The sequence below is a fragment of the Lottia gigantea genome, assembly GCF_000327385.1.
Source record: "Lottia gigantea unplaced genomic scaffold LOTGIsca_82, whole genome shotgun sequence".
Classification (NCBI taxonomy): Eukaryota; Metazoa; Mollusca; class Gastropoda; family Lottiidae; genus Lottia; species Lottia gigantea.
The window spans coordinates 37,873-63,048 of NW_008710725.1; the positions used below are offsets into that span (position 1 = coordinate 37,873).

General features: G+C 33.9%; 1 protein-coding gene across 1 annotated transcript; it reads right to left on the reverse strand.

Annotated features, from left to right (window-relative positions):
* Positions 1-2,315: 2,315 nt before the first annotated feature.
* LOTGIDRAFT_236462 (hypothetical protein) lies at positions 2,316-19,329 on the reverse strand. Its single transcript, XM_009067383.1, has 9 exons — positions 19,210-19,329; positions 16,201-16,286; positions 14,956-15,101; positions 8,702-8,765; positions 7,673-7,902; positions 7,191-7,320; positions 6,871-6,942; positions 6,313-6,529; positions 2,316-5,772 (listed from the first exon to the last, which is right to left on the reverse strand). The coding sequence occupies exons 2-9, from the start codon at positions 16,258-16,260 to the stop codon at positions 5,666-5,668; spliced, it is 1,026 nt and encodes a 341-aa protein (XP_009065631.1). The 5' UTR covers positions 16,261-16,286; positions 19,210-19,329; the 3' UTR covers positions 2,316-5,665.
* Between the last annotated feature and the right edge of the window lie 5,847 nt (positions 19,330-25,176).

Here is a 25,176-nt window from a genome sequence, read left to right on the forward strand (position 1 = left end):
CCAGGTTGACGTCCGAGGGGATGGGGCGAAATATCTGAGGTTGTCTTAATTTCTAACCCAGTTATGAAAGTCATGCCCGAAAAACTTGCATTCGGTGAAGGCTGTCCCCTCTGCCTCTCCTCGGCTCCGCCACTTGTCAAGGGGCGTGTAAGGTAGCCAGTTATGTCATTGAAACCTTGGGCATGACGTCACAGGTTGCCTTAAATCATGTTTGTCAGTGACAGAATTAAAATGAATAATGTGCGTCAATTTTGAATATTATATATCATATTAATCAACATTGTCTGTAATGAGGTCAATCAGGGGTCAACTAATTAACGACCTTAATTACCTTCATTATGATCGCTCTTTTCAACTTGACGTCATCGGTTGACGGCCGGGATTTTCCAGTCGTCCAATCTTTCTCATTTTTGTCAACACAGTTTTAAATAGGTACCGAGTAAGTCATATGTGTCAACGCAGAAGTAAATGGCTACTGAAAAAAATCATCCTTCTTCGGCTCAGCTGAAAGTTGTGCTGAATAATTCATGTTTGTACATTATGTATTCCAATCGACCCAGTTGATAGACGATCTCAAATCGTCTCTATAGCGTTCAGAGGGTACTACTTACTAATTTTTGACTGTGTCAAGGGCAATAACTCAAAATCCATTCATTAGAAGGTCGCGAATATCGGACTGATCCGCGATCTCACCAATCGGATCGAACTGTAGTATGTATCGCGTTCACAAAGAAACTGACGGATGGGCCAACCAATATAAGTCTACATTCTGAGGTAGCTGATAGTGCCGTTCTCGAGAGGGGGTGGGGGAGGGGCCATCGAAATGCATCCTGAGGTATACAAATATATAACACCAGAGTACAACAGGGTTCTCTACTGGAGAACAACTGTATTCCCTTGTGTGGGCGTAAAATACCTATACTATATTTGAAAAAAGTAGACGTTATTACCTGCAATCATCGTAAAAACTTTGATCAAAAACCCCACACGCCGCCATTTGTTTTACATTTTGGTGGCTATAATATGCCAAACTTATTGATCAGACAGCTACATTGTGTATTGTGCTACGATTAAAGAGAGTTAAGACAGTTCGGCAAATTGTAGACACCACAAAATCAATTTGCACGTGCTCAGTAAGATTTCAGGTGAATTAATTTTACAAACTCTCAAACCCCTTTCCATTGTACACCTCGCCTTATTTGTCCTTGACTTTAACATTCATTCAAGTGTACCGATCGGTCCCTTGTTTATACACATTCACTATTTTCCCAAATACGATTGTGGTCATTTTAGAGCACGAATGACTCTCAAGCTGGCTTGATGTTATGACGAGCCTTTCAAAGACGTTTTAGCCTCCCTCCCCTTGACAATTCTGACCCTATTCCCCTCACCCGAAACGTTATAACAATCCCGACATAGGTCATCCTAAACGGTTGATACATTCGGATCTGTCAACCGGGTTTCCCTTTGTGATGTATGTCGAAGGGGCCAATATCGTGCCGGGATTAATACCTGGACCTTCGGGTTAGCAGGCATGTGACAAACTCAAGGAGCCACCACGGCTTCCTACTTCTGGACCAAAACCTTTTCGTATAGGAAAATCATTTGTCCCTGGCCCCGACTGCTATGACATCAGAACACACTGGAGATAAAAGCATAGCATTCCTGAGGGACTATGCACTATATGATTGCGAATGTAATACACAACCTGTTCATTCAATGATACAGCAGGTTTTGACTCAAGTTCTTGTTTTTGAGTACACACGGTCTTAAGGTGCCCTCGCACCATGGTGATCATCATTGCGTATGGTTGCAAATAAAGAATGGTGGTAATGTGTTTCGAACGCAACTCTCATGCAGCTGAGTTTCGAGTTGCTTTCGGAACTTATGACCACATAGTCTCTACTTGTGACCAATGCCAGTGCTTCTATGAGAGAGTATCTCTTTTGAAACCTTACATATCTATATTTTTAGCAACCATACGCAGCTGGTAATCGCTATGGTATGTGGAAATCTTTTAATCGGAAGATTGCAATTGTTCTGACAATTGAATCAGGGTTAACCCAAGGATGCTATGGGACTTGGTCCAGGGATAAAGGTTCTATGCCTCCATTAAATATCGGGATCGGGTCTAGGGATAAAAGTTACAGGACCCAATAGGAGAGATCGGCCATGATGTCATAGAGGTGGTTTGCGTGGTTTGATGCAAAACTTGAACAGTTGTAAAAGTGGTTTGTCTTACTCAAGTCATGCATGTGTTTTATTTTTAGCATATCGCCGATTTCTCCAATTCAGTAAGGGAAAAATACAAGTGGTTAAATGAAGACAACTTTATTAGATACTCTTGATACATGGATGAAGACACACACACATAATGATTGCAGTTGATCATAAGAAACATATCCTCATATACTGAATTCTTGATATTTAATGCTTTTTGTGCACTGCTTTGCTTGGTAATAGAATTATTTTAAGATCGTTAGCATGAATGAGCATGGCAAAGCAGTTTTGTTTAACACAGGCACGTTGTCAGAATAGTCAAAATTTAACATGCAAATCTATTCAAGAAATCTGATTGGCGGATCTCAATAGGTGTATTTAAATTATTAACCAATGAGATGCTTTGAAAATTGAATACAAGAATTGACAATTCTGATTGTCCGACAAGTCCCTGATGGTCCAAATCATCCTCCAAATTCCCCTGGACAACTCATAGACATGATATTAAACACGAGCAGCCAATGAAAATCTCATGAGGATCTCAGACAAAAGACGGAAATATCCAATTAAAAATTCAGTACATTAGAATAGTTCTGGTTTCAACTATTTTTTAAATATCTTATGATCTACATTGAATAATAAAATAACAAAAAGAAAAGAAAACAATAATATAAATATTGGGGGATGAAACCTTCAATTCTAGGTCAGAGCTTAAGTCCTTATTTGGATGCTGCAGCCCAAAAACTTAAAGAGTTTTTTTGATTTAGAGTGTCCAGCAACTCAGCAATCACTTGGCAATTGTGTAAAGTTCTTTGTCAGACTGGGGCATCTGTGGTCTCCTAAAGCTTCTTTGGGGCAAGCCATGAGTGCATCTCAAAAATGAGAATGCAATAATTAGAACCAAGATTCCGACAAGAGTTGAAGGCTAATGAATGAATCTTGTGTACACTTCGATAGAATGGGGATGTACACCGCTTGTTTTAAACGAAAAAAATAAAGAAAAGCGTCACTCAATCATACTGATAGAAGAAAAACTAACAGACACAGGGACAAGCAATGTGTTAAATTTCCTCAGGATAAAGCATACATTGAGCTTAATGGTCTGTTTGCCAGGTAACTACTTAAATATTACTAATATGATGGAATTCTACACTTCATGGGACAAGCCCTAACTGTGGTTCATGGTATTAAAACTGTTGGTGTTATCAGTCATAACCTGGATTCTTATTGCAGTTCACTGAATCTAGGCATGATTAGAGAACAGATATACAGGCTTATAACACTTCAATGGTTCATGGTTTTAAACTGTTTAAAAGACTATCATACTGTATTGGTGTTATTTGTTACAACTCTGATTCTTAATCAAGGCATTTCAACATTTGCCTATGAGACAAGCCTTAACTGTGGTTCATAGGCATGAGTGTTGGTGTTATCAGTCACAACACTGATTCTTATAGTTGTTTAACGAATCAAGGTATGATGTCAAGGCTAGCCTCAAGGAAAGATATATATCAACAGATCTTGTGGGGTTTCATGCTGTCCACTGGTCTAAAGGTCTTAAGCTTCACAGTTATATTAATTGGTAAATAGTAAGTAATTTCATCACAAACAGATCATGAAACTAGGTGATGCCAGTATGATTCCACATACACAGTTGAAATATTGGAATTTGATCTTCAAATTAATATGGACTATGGTATGTGACCTCAGTGATGGGTGATAATGTCCGTCATCTGAACAGAGTATTCCAGAGCCTGTCAGTCATATATATTTCAGTATCATTAATTAATTCATACAAAATTTTGACAGTTTAGTTGGCATATTTACTCGAGGCTCTGTAAACACCTCTATTCACATGACGTCGCAAAGTTGACAAAAATACATCAAAGTCTATCCTAGTGACATGAGCTGAAAATATTTCGAGGCGTTGCAATTCCCCAAATATCTGAAAAATTTAGCACAATATCCAATTCCAGCGACATATAACTTTCATACATATTTTTTTATAGATCAGGAAACACAAATTTTGTATAAATACAAGAAAGTTCGAAATGAGATGAAAATTATTTTTCAAATTCATCACATCGACATTATCATAAGGACAACTAATCTAAAAATTTTCAGGACAAGTTTTCCAAAATTTCGCTCAAAAGTTGAATTAATACTGCACCTATTAAAAGTATAAAATTGTTACATTCTTTAAAAGTACGTTCATTATTATTATTACTGACAATCTATTTAACTTAAGACACTAGAAATTTAAAAACTTTTGCCGATGTTTTGGAAAACTTGCCGCAGACAAAAAATGCCTTGCTTGAATTAAATAGAAGTCATATGTACACAGACAATATAAAAGTCATAAATGTTTGAATAGACTTAAGTAATGAACAATGAAAACAATTCAGTTTGAAAAATTTTAGTATCGAAGCTGTTATTTTTAAAAATATCTGTACATTCTTACAAGATATTGACAAATTAATTTTCATTTTTACAAATTGCACGAACCCCAAAATTGTTAACCACATGACCAGCACTCGATTTATTTCAAATGCTAAACGAACTCATTTCTACATAAGATTTTCATTTTCAATCCAAGACTCATTCAAAATTATGACAAAGTTCATATAATCCAAATTTCATTTTTCGAGAAAAGTTCCGCGGAAAATTATCCACAAATATTTTCCAGTCGTCAGATCCGATACTTATAATAACCACGTCACATTCCAAAGTAAATCCAGAAATAAAATCCACTTCATACATCGACATCTTCGTGGAGTTTTCCACCCACAGAAAAAACTGAACATCAAGTTTATATATAGAACAAAATGGTCGCTTGTCGAATATCAACACAGATTCGCGTTTATCATCGACAAAAAGTCCTGCTTAATAATTGACATATTAAACAGATTCGCATAAATTATTGACAGGGAAATAAAAATTGTGTACCAATGTTAATATGTAAATTGAGCAGCAATGATCTACGATTCGTACATCCAACTGAAGAGTTTGGAAACGAAGATAAAAAAAGCCGTTGATTTTCAAAATGGTGGATGATTCTACAAGGATAGACAATATTTTGAAAAATTGACGTGTAAAGAGAGAGACAAAAAAAACAGAAGTTTGTATATAGAGTCTGAATATAGTACGAAGATTTATATATATACAGGTCTTCCAAACACATCTTTATGCGGTAGAAGGAGATAACTCCATTATAGACAACTGTTATACATCATTTAGAATTTTACGTTCAAACACTGGCCAAAAAACAGAAAAAAAAAACAATGTCTACCACATTTTCCATATTAGATGATTTGAGTTGTTTTTATGACCAGTTTATCAAGTTTAATAATTATTTTTTGTCCTGCTGATCTCCCTTATTAAGCTAACTTAACGTAGAAAGAAAAGCAAACAAGACACCAAAACGTGAAGCGTTCTATTTCTCGCCTCAGTTCCAGATTTTTAAGAAGCTATCCCATGAGCCAGTAGCCACGGCTGTTCCATCCTCTGTTACTCCTAGACAGCTTACACGGTTATCATGGCCTGCTAATACACCTGTAACATAAATAAATTTATTGGAATTGAGTTGAACACCCTACTGTTAAGTCTAACACTGTGTATCTTATTGAGTTAATAAAATGAAATGTAATTTATATCCTACTGTTATGGACCATATTGGGCTAATAGAACATTCCCATTCTATAATATAATGAAATGTAGTTTTACACTCTATTTATAGTCCAGACTAAACTGTGGTCACTCCAGAGATCAATAGTTTAAGGTGAAAAGTTTTAAATGAGATTATGGTTCAAAATATGAGGTCATTTAAAAAAAAAAAAAAAACTCTACTGCAGAATTTTAACAGATTGCAATAGGGTAAAAATTGGATTTATTTATATCTACATGTATTGTACCCCTACACTTTGTACCCTTGGCAAAATTATAAAAGCAATGGACAAAAGTTTTATGAGCTGAAAACTTTTTCTTTGTCCTAATGATAAAGTTAATAAAACACTCAGTTCATAATGTAAGATGTCTTGACTTAGGAAATCACAAAGTTACATAAGTTTAAATCAAATTGATGACTTGACTCACCTGCACGTTCTTGTTTCAATACATCCCAAACATTGCAGTTGAAATCATCATACCCTCCCATCAGAAGGCGTCCACTCTTGGAAAAGGCCACAGAAGTGATACCACAAATGATATTATCATGGGAATACATTCCTATTTCTTGATCTGCTCGGATATCAAACAGTCTACAAGTAGCATCGTCAGAGCCAGTAGCAAAAGCAAACCCATTAGGAAAATACTGAAAGAAAAAAACGTGGATTAGCATTTTGGTAAACGACCCGTTAACTGACCCAAAATCAAAAACAACCATAGGTAGCAGGAATGAAATAAGTGTTGTCTTAAAGATTAGGTGTGTTAAGTCATGGATTAGTTGTGTGAGATGAGTATTCTTACTGGTCTACATATTGTAGAAAGAAACAAAGTTGTCTGTGATTCTGATCATATGGATAGCTAGTTTTGACTGTGTATTGTCAAAGAGAAACAAAACTGAGGTATTATGAGGAATTGATTTCAGAAACTTATCTGAAACAGTGATAATAGTGACAACTTTTTGCCGTTATAAAATGTAAAGTAACTTACTGTAATTGCATTTATATCGGACTCATGTCCTGAGAATGTTTGTTTGCACATACCATCTCTCACATCCCATAGCTGAAAAAAATAGATAATAAGTTGAATCAATTTCATAGGAGAACAGATATTGAGTCAAGACCATGAAAGCAATGAAAGTGAAATTTTTCAAGTCAAGCAGGTAACAATCAACACTGCCGTAAGCAAAGTAACCAGTCAATGTCTCCTTGTCAAGGAGATAATCATAGTTTTTTTTTTGTTTTCCAACTGTGGAGGAATTAAGATAAACTTAGATGTTAACTCTTGAAAACTTTAGACAGAAGCCTTACCTTAGCTGAAGCATCACATGCCCCCGATACGAATGTTTTAAAATCCGGGGCTAGAGACAGACTCATGACATCACCTGTGTGGCCAGTGAATGATGTTGTTTGTTGACCGGTTTCAATATCCCACAATGCACTAGAAAAAACAAGGGTAGATTCGTAAAGAAGAAACAAGAATGTTACCTGAAAGTTTTTGCACCTCTTTGTGCTAGTGAGTTGAAACCTAGTTTTATGTACTGAGTTGTTTCTTTTTTGGACAAGAAAATTTCAGTTGTTCCCTTGGCTCTTTATCAGGCAATCAAAGATGGACAAAGCAACACAGTATGCAATGAGGGTAAACAGATCCAACAATGTATTCGAACAGCATATACAAATAATCCTAATAAAAGACACCTCTTCCCTCAGATACCATTATTTTGTAAAACTGAAGTTATGGTTCTTGCCATATCCCTTAGAAAATGGAATCCCAAAAACATATGTGTACATACCAGGTCATGTCTCCTGAGCTTGTGACAATTTGGTTATCGTCAATAAATCTACAACAAGATAGATAACCAGTATGGCCTGGTAATTCTCTACTAACTCGAACATTTCCTTCTCGAGTTTTCAAACTATATATGGAACATATATTATCCAATCCACCGCAAGCTACGTAGCTACCTGATGGGGCATAGGCACAGGTCATAACCCAACTAGATCTCAAAGGGATAGCGTGCACCTGGAAATAGACGGAAGATATATAGATTGAATGATGAATGAATGAGCGGATGAAAAAAAAAAATGCCTTTCACATACATTAATTACAGAATGATTAATAAATGATGGAAGAATGATTAATAAATGATGGAAGAATGATTAATAAATAACTTTCATAACTTTTTAACAACTTGTTAAAGTAAAACATCAAATTGTGTCATTTTTATTTTCACTTCCCAAGTTTACCGTGCCTTTTTAAGAGTAAAACACTATGCACTATGTAACCTAAACAAAGGCCAATTTATATTACTTTTCAAATATGAAAAATAACCTTGAATTAACATGTTGAAATAATGTAAGAAATAAGAAAAGCACCATCTGCTTCTACAAGCTAATTATCTCAGCCTGTCTTGAGGCTACAAATCTAGCATCTGGTATTCAAAGACAACTTTTCTATACGTTTTTATACAATGAGTTGAATTCTTTCATTTTTTTGGATAAAGTTTTGATATTCTCAAGGTACAAAATATTTAACAAAAAAATATTTGGAGTTTGAAGTTTGAAAAATGATCTTGGAGAAAGTTTTGTCCACCAGCAATGGAGTTTTACATCCTACTTTTCTTCCCCAGTTTAGGCCAAAAAGGACAAGCACTCAGCTTTGACAAAGGACATACAATTTTCAAATTTGTTCACAATACATAGAAATATTTCAAAGATAGATATCAATGCCATGGTAATGATTTGACCTGATTAATGACAATACATAATTAGACAACGAAAAATTAACATTTCCATGGTAACATAATTTATCATATTTTTACCTTGTTAGTTGTATATCCATCCCATACAATAAGTTTACCATCTTGTGAAGCAGATACAAGATTCCTAAAAAAGACAAAAAACCAAAAATGTACATCAACGACATAAAAATCATGAGCTCTGATTCAATTTAACAACCCAGGTCTGGGTTTCTCTAAAATCCTTACAATAAATTTTTTTGGAGTAAATTATAACTTTTGATAAAAATTTGTGGTAAGAATTTCTCCAATTCTCAAAAATTTAATGAAAATTTATCATAAATGGAAAATTTTACAATAAGAAATAGCACACAAATGACAAAAGACTTTTTGATAAATAGGGTTATTTTTGGTTTACCCTACATCCTAACTTTAAATCATGATTTACAACCCTCAAAATTCATTCATAGAAAATATTTTTTTCTGTTTAATGACATTCCAATAGAAAGAAGAGAAAAGAATTCAAATGACGTAAAAGCACTTTACAAGATCAAACATTAATTCTTTTAGTTTTTTTTGTAAAAGATAACACTTAGTATTTTGTGAATAAAGATAAAATATATGTTTTTTAACTTCCAAATTTCTATAGCTCATTCATATGGAATGTATCGAAGCAAAATCAGAATTTTGTCTCCCAAAAATATCAAATTCAGCTTCAAAATGTTCTTTCTTCAGTTTATTTTTCAGAACATTTTTTCAAATTTTCATTTTCAAAATCATTTTAAATCTAGGTCATGTGAAGTTACTATATGATAAAAACATGTTTTTAATGAGCGAAACAAGACATTAAACCAAAATAGCAATTAATTAAAGTCGTATTTTTTAACGGGAAAACATCACGTAAAATAAATGAATGTTCTCTAATTTCACTAGAGAATAAAATAAAACGGTTGCCAATAGAAACACAATAAAAAAACATAAAATGTTGATTAGTTTTCAAGGCTGAAGCAGGTAAATGACGTTCAATGTATCAAATCAAATCGACGTAATAAAAACTGGTATCTACATTAAGTGCATCAACCATTTATTAGTATCGATGTTTTTAGCATTTTAATTTCACTGATGACTGGTTCAGTGTTCAAAGCGGCACAGGTTGTGGGATGGAATGATGAGATGAAAGGGAGTTTTATGTCTGATTTTTCTGTACCTGATTTGTCTAACGAGGACATGCAACACCATGCAGTGTGCAATGAAGGGAATTCTTTATTGCAATAATAATCGTGATTCATTAATTAGAGAAGGAAAGAGAAAAAATAGTAGAAATATTTAGAATTATAACAATTTAGTACATGTGAACATCTAGAAGAGAATTGTGTAATAAAATACCAATGCATCGCGATTATTCATCCAACGCAATCCATCGATAAGAAGGAAAGACTCGCTGTGCATCGGTGGATTGTTGCAGCCCTAACATTATGAATATTAATTATTTTTTTCATAAATGTAAATTTATTTCCTATTTCATTTCATCAATATTTTACAAGCGTACACTGTATTTATTTTTGATTTCATTCTATAATCATCTCTTTTTTTGTGTGTGCATGTTTTATCGATGACTAATACAAATACTTTCATATAACGTAACTCTCATCTTATCAAATTCATTTTACAAGTTACAAATCATTTCCAGTGAAAGATAAAAACCGTTTAAATGCAAAGATTTGTTTATGACTAAACTAAAAATCTGATCTTAAAGTTGAGAAAGATAGATTCTTCTAGTGAACGATACAAAGCGTTTCAATATGAAGATCGCTGAGTGAATAATGGTAGTAAATTCTAGTACTGCAGACAATAGTATGACACATTCTCAAGATGGCCGCTAGGAAAATCAATACAACAGAATGGAATCGGTAGCAGAATGAAGACAAACGATCGAAAACCAGCAATCTGCAGTATTTAATCTACAGGTCATTCTGAACTTTTATCTTTTAATTCACCAGGTTCTTTTTTTTTACCAGGCTATTTATAGTTTAAAATTACTTTAAGCAACTCTTAAAGAGGCTGTAAGAAAATATTCAATACTTCTCTCTTTATTCCGAGAGTTTTAATTTCTGTATAAGAATGGAAATATTCAATGCTTTTTTCTATTTCAAGGTTATTTTTTTAGTTTTAATTTTTTGGACAATCTCTTGAAGAGCTGTAAACAAATATTAAATGCTTCTTTCTCTGTTTCTTTAACATGAGGACAAAGCTTCTGTGATCTTACTTTTCTGAATGTCCTTGACAATTAGAGTTATTTATATTATCTAATGTTTTAATATTTCTGTGTTGAATCAGATTGGTGAAATAAAATTAATTCAGGGCAATTTATTAGATTCAATAGACTGCAATGTCTACAATTGAAAGGATATGACTGTATGGTTGTTCAGGGCAATAACTATTCATTAACTGCTCTCTGTGGAATAAAACTGAGATGCAGACAAAAACATAAGACAAGATTCAGACTTTTTTGTTTCATTTCACTTGTCAAACCCTGCTACAAAATGACAGCAAGGTTGCTGACATGATTGTGGCAGAATTCGAACCCTGTTGCACTAAGCACCAAACTAACTGATGACATGATGGCATATAACATCTAACAATACAAATGACGCGCTAGTGCAATATCAATATGGTGTTATCAAAGCGTTCATTTAATCAACAACGCAGACTGAGTCCAATGATTCCACTGTCTTGTTATATAGTTTCAACCTGGCCAAATTCGAACCCTGTTGCACCAATTAATCATGACACGATGTCACAATATAAATGACGCGAGAGTGCAACATACAGTATGGTGTTATTAAAGCGTTCATATATAATCAATAACACCGTCATTGTCTGCCGATTCCGCTGTCTTAGTTCCACCGATAATTAATCCTGGCCATTGATTTTGAATCTCTGCCAAACGGAATCGAGTTTTTCTCTAAATAACCAGCCCTGTCTATTAATAAAAACATTATTTTATTTTCACTGTATCCAGTTCTTAGTCTGGTCTTATTTAATATTTCCGTTTAATTCTTTAACATGGCAGTATGGGCCAATTATAGGTCCTTTATATTGAAGCATTTACATCTTGATGAGTTTGAAATATGACATAAGGTGATACATTTTCGAATTTTTGACAATTTTTGCATACTTTCCTCAAACATATTGAAAAGTTAACCTGTCCTGATGAGGATTTTGTATCTGAAACATGTGTCAGCAACTAGAGATAGTTCTGTTCAAACTTCAATTAGCTTTGCTGAAGAGCTCATAAATTTTATACAAGTATATCCAAATATCTTAGAATCTTAAATATCTTTTGGACTCATTTCATCTCATTTGGGTGAATTGGTCTTTGATAGGTACATACCAGTTTTTAAATAACGATTCAAAACACCATTGAAAAGTGAACTTAGAAACTTTACATAACATGATGTATAAATAATATATGGTATATATATTAGAAACTGATGCATTTTAATTTCAAAGTAGATTTAAGCAACAACATCAAAAGAGATATCTAGGGACCTAAACAATAAAGCTAAGTGTTTGAAAATAATAGGAATACTAAAATATTCATAATAGTCACAACATAAAATATAAATAACAACATTAATATTAAATATTGACAAACATTGATATACATAAACCTGAAACAAAGTTGGAATTTTACTTCTATGTTTTATGCCCTACTGTTCAGTACCTTATTGGACTAATGAAATGAAATGGATTTTTATATCCTACTGTTCTGTATCTTATTGGACTAATGAAATGAAATGGAGTTTTATATCCTACTGTTCAGTACCTTATTGGACTAATGAAATGAAATATAGTTTTATATCCTACTGTTCTGTATCTTATTCGACTAATGAAATGGAGTTTTATATCCTACTGTTCTGTATCTTATTAGACTAATGAAATGAAATGGAGTTTTATATCCTACTGTTCTGTATCTTATTGGACTAATGAAATGTAGTTTTATATCCTACTGTTCAGTACCTTATTGGACTAATGAAATGTAGTTTTATATCCTACTGTTCTGTATCTTATTGGACTAATGAAATGATATGGAGTTTTATATCCTACTGTTCTGTACCTTATTGGACTAATGAAATGGAGTTTTATATCCTACTGTTCTGTACCTTATTGGACTAATGAAATGAAATGGAGTTTTATATCCTACTGTTCTGTTCATTTATGAAAATTCCAATGCTTGTATAAGGAAAACAATCATTAATTCAAGACTGAAAAGTATTTGACTGTAATTTAAGTTTACCCTTATGTAGCACACAAAGTCATTATTAGCTCAATGAAGGGGATTTTGAATTGACAACCCTAAATCAATATAAAATAACTCTGAAAGGATGGTGAATCTACAAACCCAGTCACTGAGTACATATAAATAAACCAAGTACTAATGCTCCAAATCGCAAACGACACCGAAATTTAAACATGTTGGCAAACCATTGAGAGCAGCTAAGGTACTTTTCATGTGAAAGTATATCAATCATAAGTGAGTAAGTATTTCATGATGAATAGTGGCATCAGGTTTCTAGAAGAGTAAGCATACCCTGCCTGGTGCTACACCGGTCATATCTGGTATTCCTTAAACATGGAAGGAAGACATTTTTTTTCTCCTAACAAAGGATATTAGATTTTAACAAGAGAATTATTTTGTACAGAGCTGGTTTGTTTTTTAGCAAAATTGATAATTGTATCTATACATAGCTAACTAATTTACAACATGGGGTATATTTTACAACAATTATTGTCTAAATTAAACAGTGTTACTATCCTATTAGATTTTACATAAATACCAACCAATTCACATCTTTATCTTTCCTTAATCATATTTATTTATTATTTACATATCACTAAGCTCACAGTATAGCCAAAATAGTTTGATAACTCTCCAAAAGAGAAATGAATCAAAAGTATGACAATATGTATTGAATCGTTACCAAACATATCTACAGAAATGATATTCTTTGGGAAACCTCAAAGTGGTATTTTGTTTTAAGAATATTTTTTTTACAGAATATTTTCTAAGAAAGAATATTCTAAGAATGAAATTTTGAGAATATTTTTCTAAGTATATTCGAAAGTAAAAATAAAAGAATGTGATCTAAAATGATATTGTTAGTAAAAGGTTCCCCACTGTGAAAATTAAACGATGTAATTTGGTTGGTTTAAAATAAAACACCAACTATAAACATTTATTTTTGTATTTTTTTTTATCTATCATTACATCTGGGTATATTTTTTTACGCTATAATTCTATATTTTGGAAGCTGGGCCCGGTTTCTCCAAAAAATTTTGACCCCAAATTTGGATTTTTCGAGGACCTTTTTTCCACTTTCAAGAGACAAAGGTTGGTCGCAAGATTTTTTATTGAAACACAGGCCAGATTTCCGCATCTCTACTTACTTAAGAATCCTAACAAAATGAAATGAAACAAAATTAGAGATTTTCACACAAAAAATACAACAGGAAGTTTCAGAGTAGAATAAATTCCTGGGAATTGTTCATAATGATATTGACATGGAACAATTCAATCAAATTTTTGCTCAAACATCGATCTTTTAAGCTTAAGGTTTGGCCAATAATATTCCATAATTTTTCAAATTCAAACAGAACATGAACAATTGTTCAAAACTACAAATAATGGAACGGTCTTCAGCATTGTGTCTATGCTCAGGTAAAATATTTCTGGACAATATTGGGTGTTTGTGAGCTAACCAAAGAATGCCTACACTTACAAACACCTTTAAGAAAGTCATTCAAAGAGTGGTCTAATGTCTTTCTAAATAATAAAATTTCTTCAAATTAAAATTTAACTTAACAAAAATAGGTCAAGCTACTCTGAAACTACCCTAGTAGAAAGTTAGAAATGAAAATAAAACTTGAGGTTGAGAGTAGGGGGTGGAACAAAATCAGAACTGATGAACAAAACAAGGGAACATTGACACAAATTAGTGAGAGGATAGTGACAGGCAGCACACCTCTACAGGGTATCATGCACAAAATTTCAAACCAAAACATGCTTTTACTCTCGTTAAATTCATGTTACGTGAAATTCTCTATGTGCAAGTTGACAAAAGTGTACAATTGCATTACGTTAAAGCCAAAAATGTGCATGTGGCAAGTTCATTGCAATGGGGTTGAAAGCACACATCTAGACCACTCTAGAAAGCACTTGCTATGGAGTCAGAAATGTATGTGTATCAGATCGTATTAGCACTCAGTAAAACAAAGAATAAGAGCGTCCGTCTCCACCAGAGTAAAATGGAGGATTAGCGTTCAATCTGACTTACCTAGAATCTGATGCCCAGTGCATGGCATATATTTTTGCTAAATGTCCTCGTAAGGTACGTCGAGTTCTCATCTGAATCCGACCAATCGATTCTAACTGTGCGGTAGTCTGCGTAAGGGTGGCATCTGCGGCAGCTTTTCGTGCCTCCTGAAATTAAAACAGATCCACAAATGAAAACCATTCATGTAAATACTATTTTGGTTTTATACCCAGCTTTATGACCTGCTTATTCAGCTAAGATGTGTCTATACATCGTTCTTGATTTTAAAGACTTTTTTTCATTTTCTTTTTTTAGAGAATTTTAAAATTTTCTGATCATCATTCATATCAATTGGTACATATTTTGCTACAAAATAGTAAAAATATATTGATTTCACTCGAAATTATTGACATTTTTTTTGGGGCACTTATCACCGATATATATCATCTGAACTAGACTACTAAACTAAACAAAATACTGAACATATGAGAGGAATTTTGGAGGACATAGTCAAATTTATATCACCAAATTTTCATAGTATGAATATTCATGAACTTGCAGAGTATCAGTCAATGAATATGCATGATGATATTGATGGAAGAGTGGGATATTAATCCTATTTACAATAGAGAGAATAGGAAGGACCAACCCTACATCCTTGGGTGTGGTCTATGACCTAGTCATTACATGTATCTAATTTATACTGAATACTGATAATCAATAGAGGCTTGTTAAATACACTGTATGAGAGACTGTTAAAGGGATTGTAAAGAGGTTTTCTAGCTATTTTTCTGTGTGTATTGGGCCATTAATAACATAATTTTGTGTCAGACCTTTGTGGTTCCTGTAATTATGGAATTGCCAAACTGTATATGACACTACTTTTTGCCAAAAATGGTGAGATCTAAGAAATGCTTAGTTTATGTGGAATTGCAAGAATAACAGATGTTTGACTGAAATCGGACTTGTGCAAATCAATGCTATCAGTGTCCCTGATACACATAAAAAGTTTAGAAAATCCTTTTACAATCCCTTTTAAAGTGACTCAAAGCCTATTTTTTGTTGAATTGTAAGAGAACAGGGTGTAGAAATATAACTCTGAAAAGAACTACACTAGCTGAAATCAAGAGCCAACAACTGGCAAAGAAAACATTCTTCATTTTAGATGGCAGGAGTATAATAATGAACTCTTGAAAGTTATAACGCCATTTCATTTCATTTCGAGGCCATTTTTCCATAACATAAAGAAATACAAGTTGTACTTACCCTAATTTGGTTTTTAAGTTGCTCAGTTTCCTGGCGGAGGGCCTCTAGTTCACTACTCATGGTTAATTTCTAGTAATAAAAAAAATCTGAAAAAGACAAGAAAATGGGAAATTAGAACAAGCCGCATTAGGTTGTGTTAAAATGACTTCAAATTTTGTTTTCAGATTCAGTGATATTAAATTCAAATTAATAAAGAATGGAAATCAGATATTACAGGAAAAAAGATAACAGTGAGATAAGATTGTAAGATCAACACAGTATATAGTTAGTGATCTTAATTATTCATTTTTTTCACCAAAAGACTTGATTAATGTAGGTCGTCTTAGAACTTGTCCCAATCATTAATTAACTGCCTCAAGGAGAATATTTTCTAACCACAAAATAGTTTTGTCCTACAGTTTTCTATTATGGGGTCATTTAACTTGCCCCAGTCAGCCATCTAAGAATTTGCCTAAATCACCAACAAAATGACCTGCCTCAAGGAAAATATTTTCAACCACAAAATAGTCTCAGCCTATATTTTGATTCAATTGATATAAATAAGGGTTTATTTCAGTAACGGTCCATCTATTATGAGCTATCAAATCCTGACCTAGAAAGTATATATTTCTATGAGATACAAAGTGTAACTTGAGCTCAATGTTATATTCAATACCCTACTTCCTTCTCACTCACTCACTCTAAACAAAAACAGGAAAAACTTCGTTATTCATAATTTTACATTTCAAAAACTTCTGAATGTTTATTTCTTGCCTTTTCCCCATAATTCTTAACTATGAAACAACTGCCAAAGGAAAGAACATCCACAAAACAGAAATGACTTATTGGGAAAAACATTCAGAATTTTGCATCTATTCTTTTCTAATTCATAACCGCAAATTTCATGTTCTGCGACAATTGCCAAAGGAAATAAAATACAAAAAACAGAAATGACAAACTGGTTCTAAAAATCAATGATATCAACATACATACAATTGAAAATATTTGAGAAAAATAAAATTCCTCTATGAGCTTTCTGTGATCAAATGAAAGATAACCGATTTATTGAGTATCGGTATCTGAACGAGGAAAATCGTGGCCTTTATCAAATAAACTTATTTATATATTTCAATTATCGTATTATTTTAGAGGGAAGTGAACGTGTACATGTTTGAAAATCATGTTAATAACATGGTGTGATTAATTCTTTGCAAAGGATTTCTTTTAACAGGGTCAATTTGAAAAGGTAAATTCTGTTTTTTTACCAAAATTTGTCATATATCTGCTGGATTTTTCACTGTTATGTGAGTGGTAACCAAAGCAACAATTTTATCAAGTGATATATGAAGTGTGGCTTCAAAATTAAAGACAAGAAACCATAGTGGATAGGAAGCGACGCCCTAAGTTAAAATTTCATACAGACATTACTACGTGTCAGTTCTTGAACAGGGTAAAAAAAAAATTGGGCTATTGCAATAAAAACAGATACAACAGTTCCAGATAATGAATGTACCTGACAAGAGAAGAACAAAGGGGCACCTGCTAATTGGGTGGTACAATGGGACACACATTAGTCTAATAATTAGACAGCTCGTTAGGGAAAATATCAATTAATCATCTGCTACTACCAGGTGGATCTGAGGCTAAGATACTGACAAAATGTCCTTTAGGATTTTCAACCTGGTTTGCCCCTGTCAGTGATGCAGGTCAAGGCCATGTCTGACATGGCAAAAGCATCTAGCCTAGAACAGAACAATAAATCAAGGCCCAAAGGATCACTTAAAAAGAAGGCAATAAGGTCTCTGTCCCATATCTACAGACTGCAAACGCTTCAGTCCTCTCTATAGCTAGTAATAATAAAAGAGTAGGCCCCGACAAAATGTCCCTCATTGCACAATTCATGGCATAACAAATTTTCATGAACCCATTATGGTGTAGAGAAGTTCACTCATTTATATGCAGCACAATATGAGAGACAAAGCTAAATTCTAAAACAAAGATAGATGGTATTATCTAAAACAAGAGGCTCAGACTTGTTCTACAGATATGCTCCAATGTTAGATATGAGCTATTATGAAAAACATTAACTGGCTATAGTATATTTGATCAGCTTACTGCTCTAATTATTTTCGTAATAGACTCAAAACATGTGCCAGTTTATAGCAATCAGGACATGAGACTTTGATCCTTTTGCATAACTTTATGTTTCACTAATACCTGCCAAAAAAACACCTGCATATGTCCAAAATATACAACACAAAACCTTGGTATAAATCTCACTATAAGCTACACTACCAGACAAACAGATGTATTGAGGTATAATTCATTGTTTACAAGCGATAACCTAGGCCAATATCAAAATATGACGTAATCAAACTTAATAATGCCCAGTTGTTACACCAAAATCATCAAATGTTCACACAAAGTAGTAAATATTATCAGAATCATGGAAGCAATATTTCAAGAAAACTAAAATGGCGACCAGAATTCTGCATAATCAATACTACACAGCATCAATGCCGGTATCAACGCCATCTTGGAAATGAGGCAGCTTTTCTGATCCCAATTCCACAAATTGCAAAGAATTTTGCCATATTTTTCGAAATCTGTATGATTTTTGAGCTTCACAAACACCACATCAAATACACCGACATCATCAAATAAACCAAAACGTTATGTACATTTATACACAAAGTGCAACATTGTATTAGAAGCCATTGATAATTTACATTAGGAACTACCGAGCGGAACTCATTTTCTTTGCAGAAATTACAACAATTAAAAACATCAACTGAAGCAAACTTAGGTACAAACCTACAGATAAATGAACCCTGGAGATCTTTACCCAACAAATATTCAACTAGTAGACAAAAACATAGCAGAAAACTTCAATCAGATCGCGATGGTTACAACATTTGCATACAGCAGTTCAATCGACATGACAGTTCGTCTGGCGAGAAACGGGAACAAAAAAACAGAGTGAATAAACCTCTAAAAAGATGAAAATTATTTGCGATGGATCGTACCTACCCTATGAAAGTCGAATATTAACAATTTCCGCCAAAATAGTCATCAAGACTTGGGTAAATTTCCCTTTTTCACGGCATATATCAAACAGAGTTGAAGATTTGACGACGTTGGGTGCGGTGCCCTTGCTAACGATATCAGTAAACCCCAGACACTACACGCATGCGCACTGACCACACTAGCCGCCTTATTAATTATAATGTAAAATATATTGTCGCCTGAACTAATAAATTACCCTGTTATAATTTTTAAAAATTTCTTCGTATTTTCCAAATTTATACACATTTAGACATCTTAATGCTTAAATTTTATAATAATTATCAAAATTATTTTCTCAAATTTGTCTATTTCCAATGATCCCTTTCTTAAATTTCACAGAAAATAATCGATCGGTTTCCATGACGATGAGTTTTACAAAGGTCGTGAATTGCTACTATACTTTATCATTGTGACAGGAACATTGACTCCGTGTCGGTTTCAACAGCATTGAAAAGTCAACTTGGAGACAGATTTCACCATTTCATCTATAAGTCATTGACATCTGCTTATAGTATAGGCAGCAGTGATGGGACCGGGTCGGATTTTTGTAAGAGCATCGTTCTATTTCTCTTTTTTTCCAAAAGAATAACACATATAAACCATATTGGTATTATGCAAATGCAAGAAGGCCAAATTATTAGGGTATGGACGTGGGGCAGTGGCAGCCCTGTCGTTAGGGTGGGGTCCGTGGGGGCTGGGCCCCAGCAAGAGATGAGAATTAACCCCCAGAAAAAGCTGGGATTGATTCATTTATAGTAATTATCAATAATCATTTGGATGTAAAAACTCTTATCCTACCAGTTACAGAACCCTATAAAGCACATTAGCATTGACATAAATCAAAATGAGGAAAGAAGAAATTTTAGGGTGTGGTTCAGTAATTATTAGTGCAAAAGAACTCGCATCCTTTTTTTTTTGAGGACCTACAAACATCAGTAATTGTTTTGCCCAAAGTTGCTGTCAGAAAACATATTATTTGGTGGGGTGGGTGGGGTTTGGTTGAAAGGAGGGATTGGGGGGTAGAGGGATAGGAGGACAGCCCCGTCCCACATATATGCAAAAATTGCTAAATTTGGCATTGGAACAATTGCAGACGTTAAGGATACCCCAGTGGCAATTAGGAAAATGGAGTAACCAATCCAGAAGCCAGCCAAGGGTCTCAGGGGAACTCAACTATGTGCCTCAGTAAGTCATCTAAGTTTTGATTGGGCGGAGAGGGGGCAAAAGATATACCTCCTAAGCTACGGGCCTGGAAGAAGAATATACATGTACTATTAGTGCCTATATTCTGGGAGAGTTTCCTTCATTGCACACTGCATGGTGCTTCTCGTCATCACCAGTTTAATTCCATTTCAATTCATTACAAAAAAATACTCAGTCAAGCTTGGAGCAAGTTCCATAGATATCCTATGGCAAGTTCATGTTTAAAGGGAAGTAAATCTTGATTATTACTTAGACTACAATAAATTAATTTGCGATTTGAGCGGTGACTCATCTAACAATTAATGAACCAAGGGACACAACTCCATTCTATATAATTCAGACTACAGTAAATTTTTCATTTAACCGAAAACGTTGAATTTCACTGTTTGCATTCAGTAGCTAATTGGGCCCATGAAGACAGTCCGTGCAGTGCACAATGGGGCAAATTTTGCTAGGAAAGAAGTAGCAATTTACTCTAGTTTAATTTCAAACTGAGGGGAGTTCTTTAAATAGACATCATCATGAAAAAATAAATCTTTTATCAATAATGTGATATATTGTAATGTAAATATGAATAAAAAACAGAAAAATAATAAAAATATCATATGATCACAAGCATATTTCATAAAAAAAAAACAGGTACAATAAGTCAATTTTTTCAGACAAATATTTCGGTAAAAGGTTCAATCATATACATTAGAACTTTATAATTTTAAGTTAAATATAGTTTTAAGTCATCTGTCTTTGTTATTCCAGTCAACCCAGCTCTAAATGGTTACAGAATTAGTCACTTTTCCTCATTATTCCAGTTGTTATCATTGTAAAGGATCCTTGAGAACCTTAGTTCTTATCCTGGTAAAGGATCCTTGAGAACCTTAGTTCTTATCCTTGTAAAGGATCCTTGAGAACCTTAGTTCTTATCCTGGTAAAGGATCCTTGAGAACCTTAGTTCTTATCCTTGTAAAGGATCCCTGAGAACCTTAGTTGTTATCCTTGTAATGGATCCTTGAGAACCTTAGTTGTTATCCTTGTAAAGGATCCTTGAGAACCTTGGTTGTTATCCTTGTAAAGGATCCTCGAGAACCATAGTTGTTATCCTTGTAAAGGATCCTTGAGAACTTTGGTTGTTATCCTTGTAAAGGATCCTTGAGAACCTTAGTTGTTATCCTTGTAAAGGATCCTCGAGAACCTTAGTTGTTATCCTTGTAAAGGATCCTTGAGAACCTTGGTTGTTATCCTTGTAAAGGATCCTTGAGAACCTTAGTTGTTGTCCTTGTAAAGGATCCTTGAGAACCTTGGTTGTTATCCTTGTAAAGGATCCTTGAGAACCTTGGTTGTTATCCTTGTAAAGGATCCTTGAGAACCTTAGTTGTTGTCCTTGTAAAGGATCCTTGAGAACCTTGGTTGTTATCCTTGTAAAGTCAATGTCAAGAGGTTTGACCAAGGACCGGCTGGTAGACAGGATCCTTGAGAATCTAAATTGTTGTCCTCTAAAATCAATGTCAAGAAGTTTGATCAAAGACAGGATACTAGAGAATTCAAACTATCATTAAGTGTAAATAAAAGCAGCTACCAGCTATTGGAATTTATTAATAAGTTACTGTATCTTTTATATAGTGTATTGCCAATTATATCTTTCAGTTGATGCTGAAAAATAAAAATAAAAAATGTTAAAAAATGTTTAGTGGGGGTTGGAGTTGGTATTTGGCCTTGGTCTCCCACTTTCAAATTTGCCTGAAAAATTGAGCCTGTGAGTCCCCCCCTTGACAATACCTGCCCATATTCAGGCCCCTTCCCCAAATGATTTGAGTATACTTAGAACTTACCTCTAATAATTTGGGATTTGTGATAAATTTTTTCAGACGGGCAACTTGTAAATATTTGTCTTCTCCAACTTCTTCACGGAACTGCCTGTAGGAACATACAATAATTATCTTTTAATTGAAGACAAACTCCATTTCAAGTTTTCATTCTGGTAAGTGTTACAGTCAGTTCCATGAAGGCAAATTAAGAAAGTTGAGACAAGATCAGATTATCAGTTTTTCTTTTATTGTAGACAAACAGGATTTCAGTTTGGTAAGTGTTACAGTCAGTTGCACGTAGGCAATGAGACATGAGACAACACTAGACTGTCGAGTAGTCTGTCGGCTATATATTTAATTGTAGACAAACTAGACTCTTCTAGACTAGATATTCATTTTGTTCAGTGTAACACACAGTTACAAGACGTAACTGAAAAGTACAGCAGACAAAAAAAATACAAATAAAACTTACTCTAAAACCGAGGGTTTATTATCAGTACTGTCTTGTTTGTTGTAGACCACTTTTTGACTTCGTGTATAAAGAGTTATAGGTTCTTTCGTGACGTTCCCAGCTATGTCTATGCTTTTACTTTTTTCTGTAATAAGAAACTGATATTAATAACAATAGCTGTGTATATTTTGTTTCATTTGAGCTCTCTGGGTTACTTAATACTCATTTCGAATTTTCAAGATTGTTGCCTGGTAAATTAATCAAAATTCATGTCAAGCCCTCATACATGCATTACTTATAGGGGAAACAGATTCAAAATCTGAAGTTATTATCTCAAACTCTCGGGCTATGTCTTTAAGAAAGACTTTAACTAACAAGAATGTCTTTTATCCTTTTGCACACAGAATTATCAATTTTTTTATTGAATTTTTTTTTCATTTGCTTTTGTAACATTTTGAATACTGTCACCTCTTGTTTGCCATATTATTCCATTTAAAAACCTCTGTAATTGTATAGATACATGGATGTTTAAAATAACCCCAGCCTCTTTCATCAGGTTGCAGCCTTAAAATAATATCTAACCTTTTAAATATGACTTCTTTTTCTTTTTCTTCCCATTACCTAAGTTATCTAACTCGGACGGCTAAAAACAAAAAATAAAACACACAATTTTGTAGATTCCTGAACTACAGAATTTGGATCTATAAGTTTACTCGATACATATTAAAAAAAAACCTCTTTACAAATACAATTCCTAAGATGTTGTAAGCAAACCTTACTGTCTGTCTAGAGATCTTTAACATGCACAGCCTGTAGTACAAAGGATCTTGGTTTATTGTCTCATCTGAACGACTAGACTCCTTTTTAATGCCAGCCCTTTTGATGTGCATCACTGACAGATGGAAACCGGGTTGATGTGCATCACTGACAGATGGAAACTGGTTGATGTGCATCACTGATAGATGGAAACTGGTTGATGTGCATCACTGACAGACGGAAACTGGTTGATGTGCATCACTGACAGATGGAAACTGATTGATGTGCATCACTGACAGATGGAAACCGGGTTGATGTGCATCACTGACAGATGGAAACAGGGTCAATGTGCATCATTGACAGATGGAAACAAGGTTGAAAAATTTGAAGTTATTATATCGCTCTATGCTGGGATTGATTCCCTTTTTCATGTCAGATCCTCAGACCTGCATCACTGACAGGGTAATCCCGGTTAAAAGCAGGCCATTACCTTCAAATCTCTACTATCTATAGAAGTATTGTTTTTATCCACGTTTAAACACATCAAATTTTCCCTTAAACCACTGGAAACCTCTTTAACATAGGAATCTGTATCCTGGAAATTTCTAGAATTAGAGCAGACACTAGAGTTGGTACTACTGGTACCAGTCAACGTGTCGTCTGAAGACACCATACTACTTGCTGTAGAATTCAAATCATAGTTTTGGGATTGTCTGAATTTTCTTCCCGTAGACCTGACTGTTTCTGTTACAGAATCCACGTCTGCTTCGTAAGTCCTCCTTAAAACTGTCCATTGATCTGAGTGCGAGTCTGGATCGGATTCAAAATCATCAGCATATTCCATGACCTCATTTTCAGCGTCATGATCCTCGGACCCCGAACTCTGATTACACTCAATGTTATATTTTCTAATAGCACTCATTACAGATTTTTTGTCAGGTAAAATTGGAATTTCTGGCGCTGGCTGCAGATTTTCAGCAGAATCGTCCCTCAATCCCTAAAATATAAACACATAATTCAAGATATAAAATGACAGAATTAAAAGTTTTGGCCCCTAATTTTGAAAATGGACTCTTTTAAAATTAATAACAGCATACATCAAAGTGATTGAAAGTATGATTGTGACGAAGAGTTCACTAAAATCTTGAGGGGTGTCCAACTACTAGCTTTTCTCATCTCAAGAGTGGTAAATTTTTAACACTAATCAAGATCAACACACTGTCAAGATATCAAATGAAAAATTCAAAAGGAGGATCCTGGAAACAAAGTTACAGTATCTGAGTTTAATTTGGTATTAATATTATACCTGTAGATAGGAGAAGGCATCATTCATGTCCATTCGTTGGTCAACATCAACAACCAGTAAACTTTCCACTATGTTTTCTAGATTAATATTATATTTGCATGGTAGAGGGTGGAACTAAAATAGAGGTTATCATTATACAGATTGAAAGGTACTTAAAGAGATTGTAAAGAGGTTTTCTAAATATTTTATGTGTAGCAGGGACATTGATAACATCAATTTACATCATTCCAATATTCAGTCAGATGTCTGTGGTTCTTGCAATTTCATTACAACTAAGTGTTTGATGATGTCACTAATCACCAAATATCCTTTAACACATACGACCCTTCGTGATTAGTGACATCATCAAACACTTAGTCTTTACAATCCCTTTAAATTTCAAAACCAGTTTCTTATCCTTAATATCTATAACA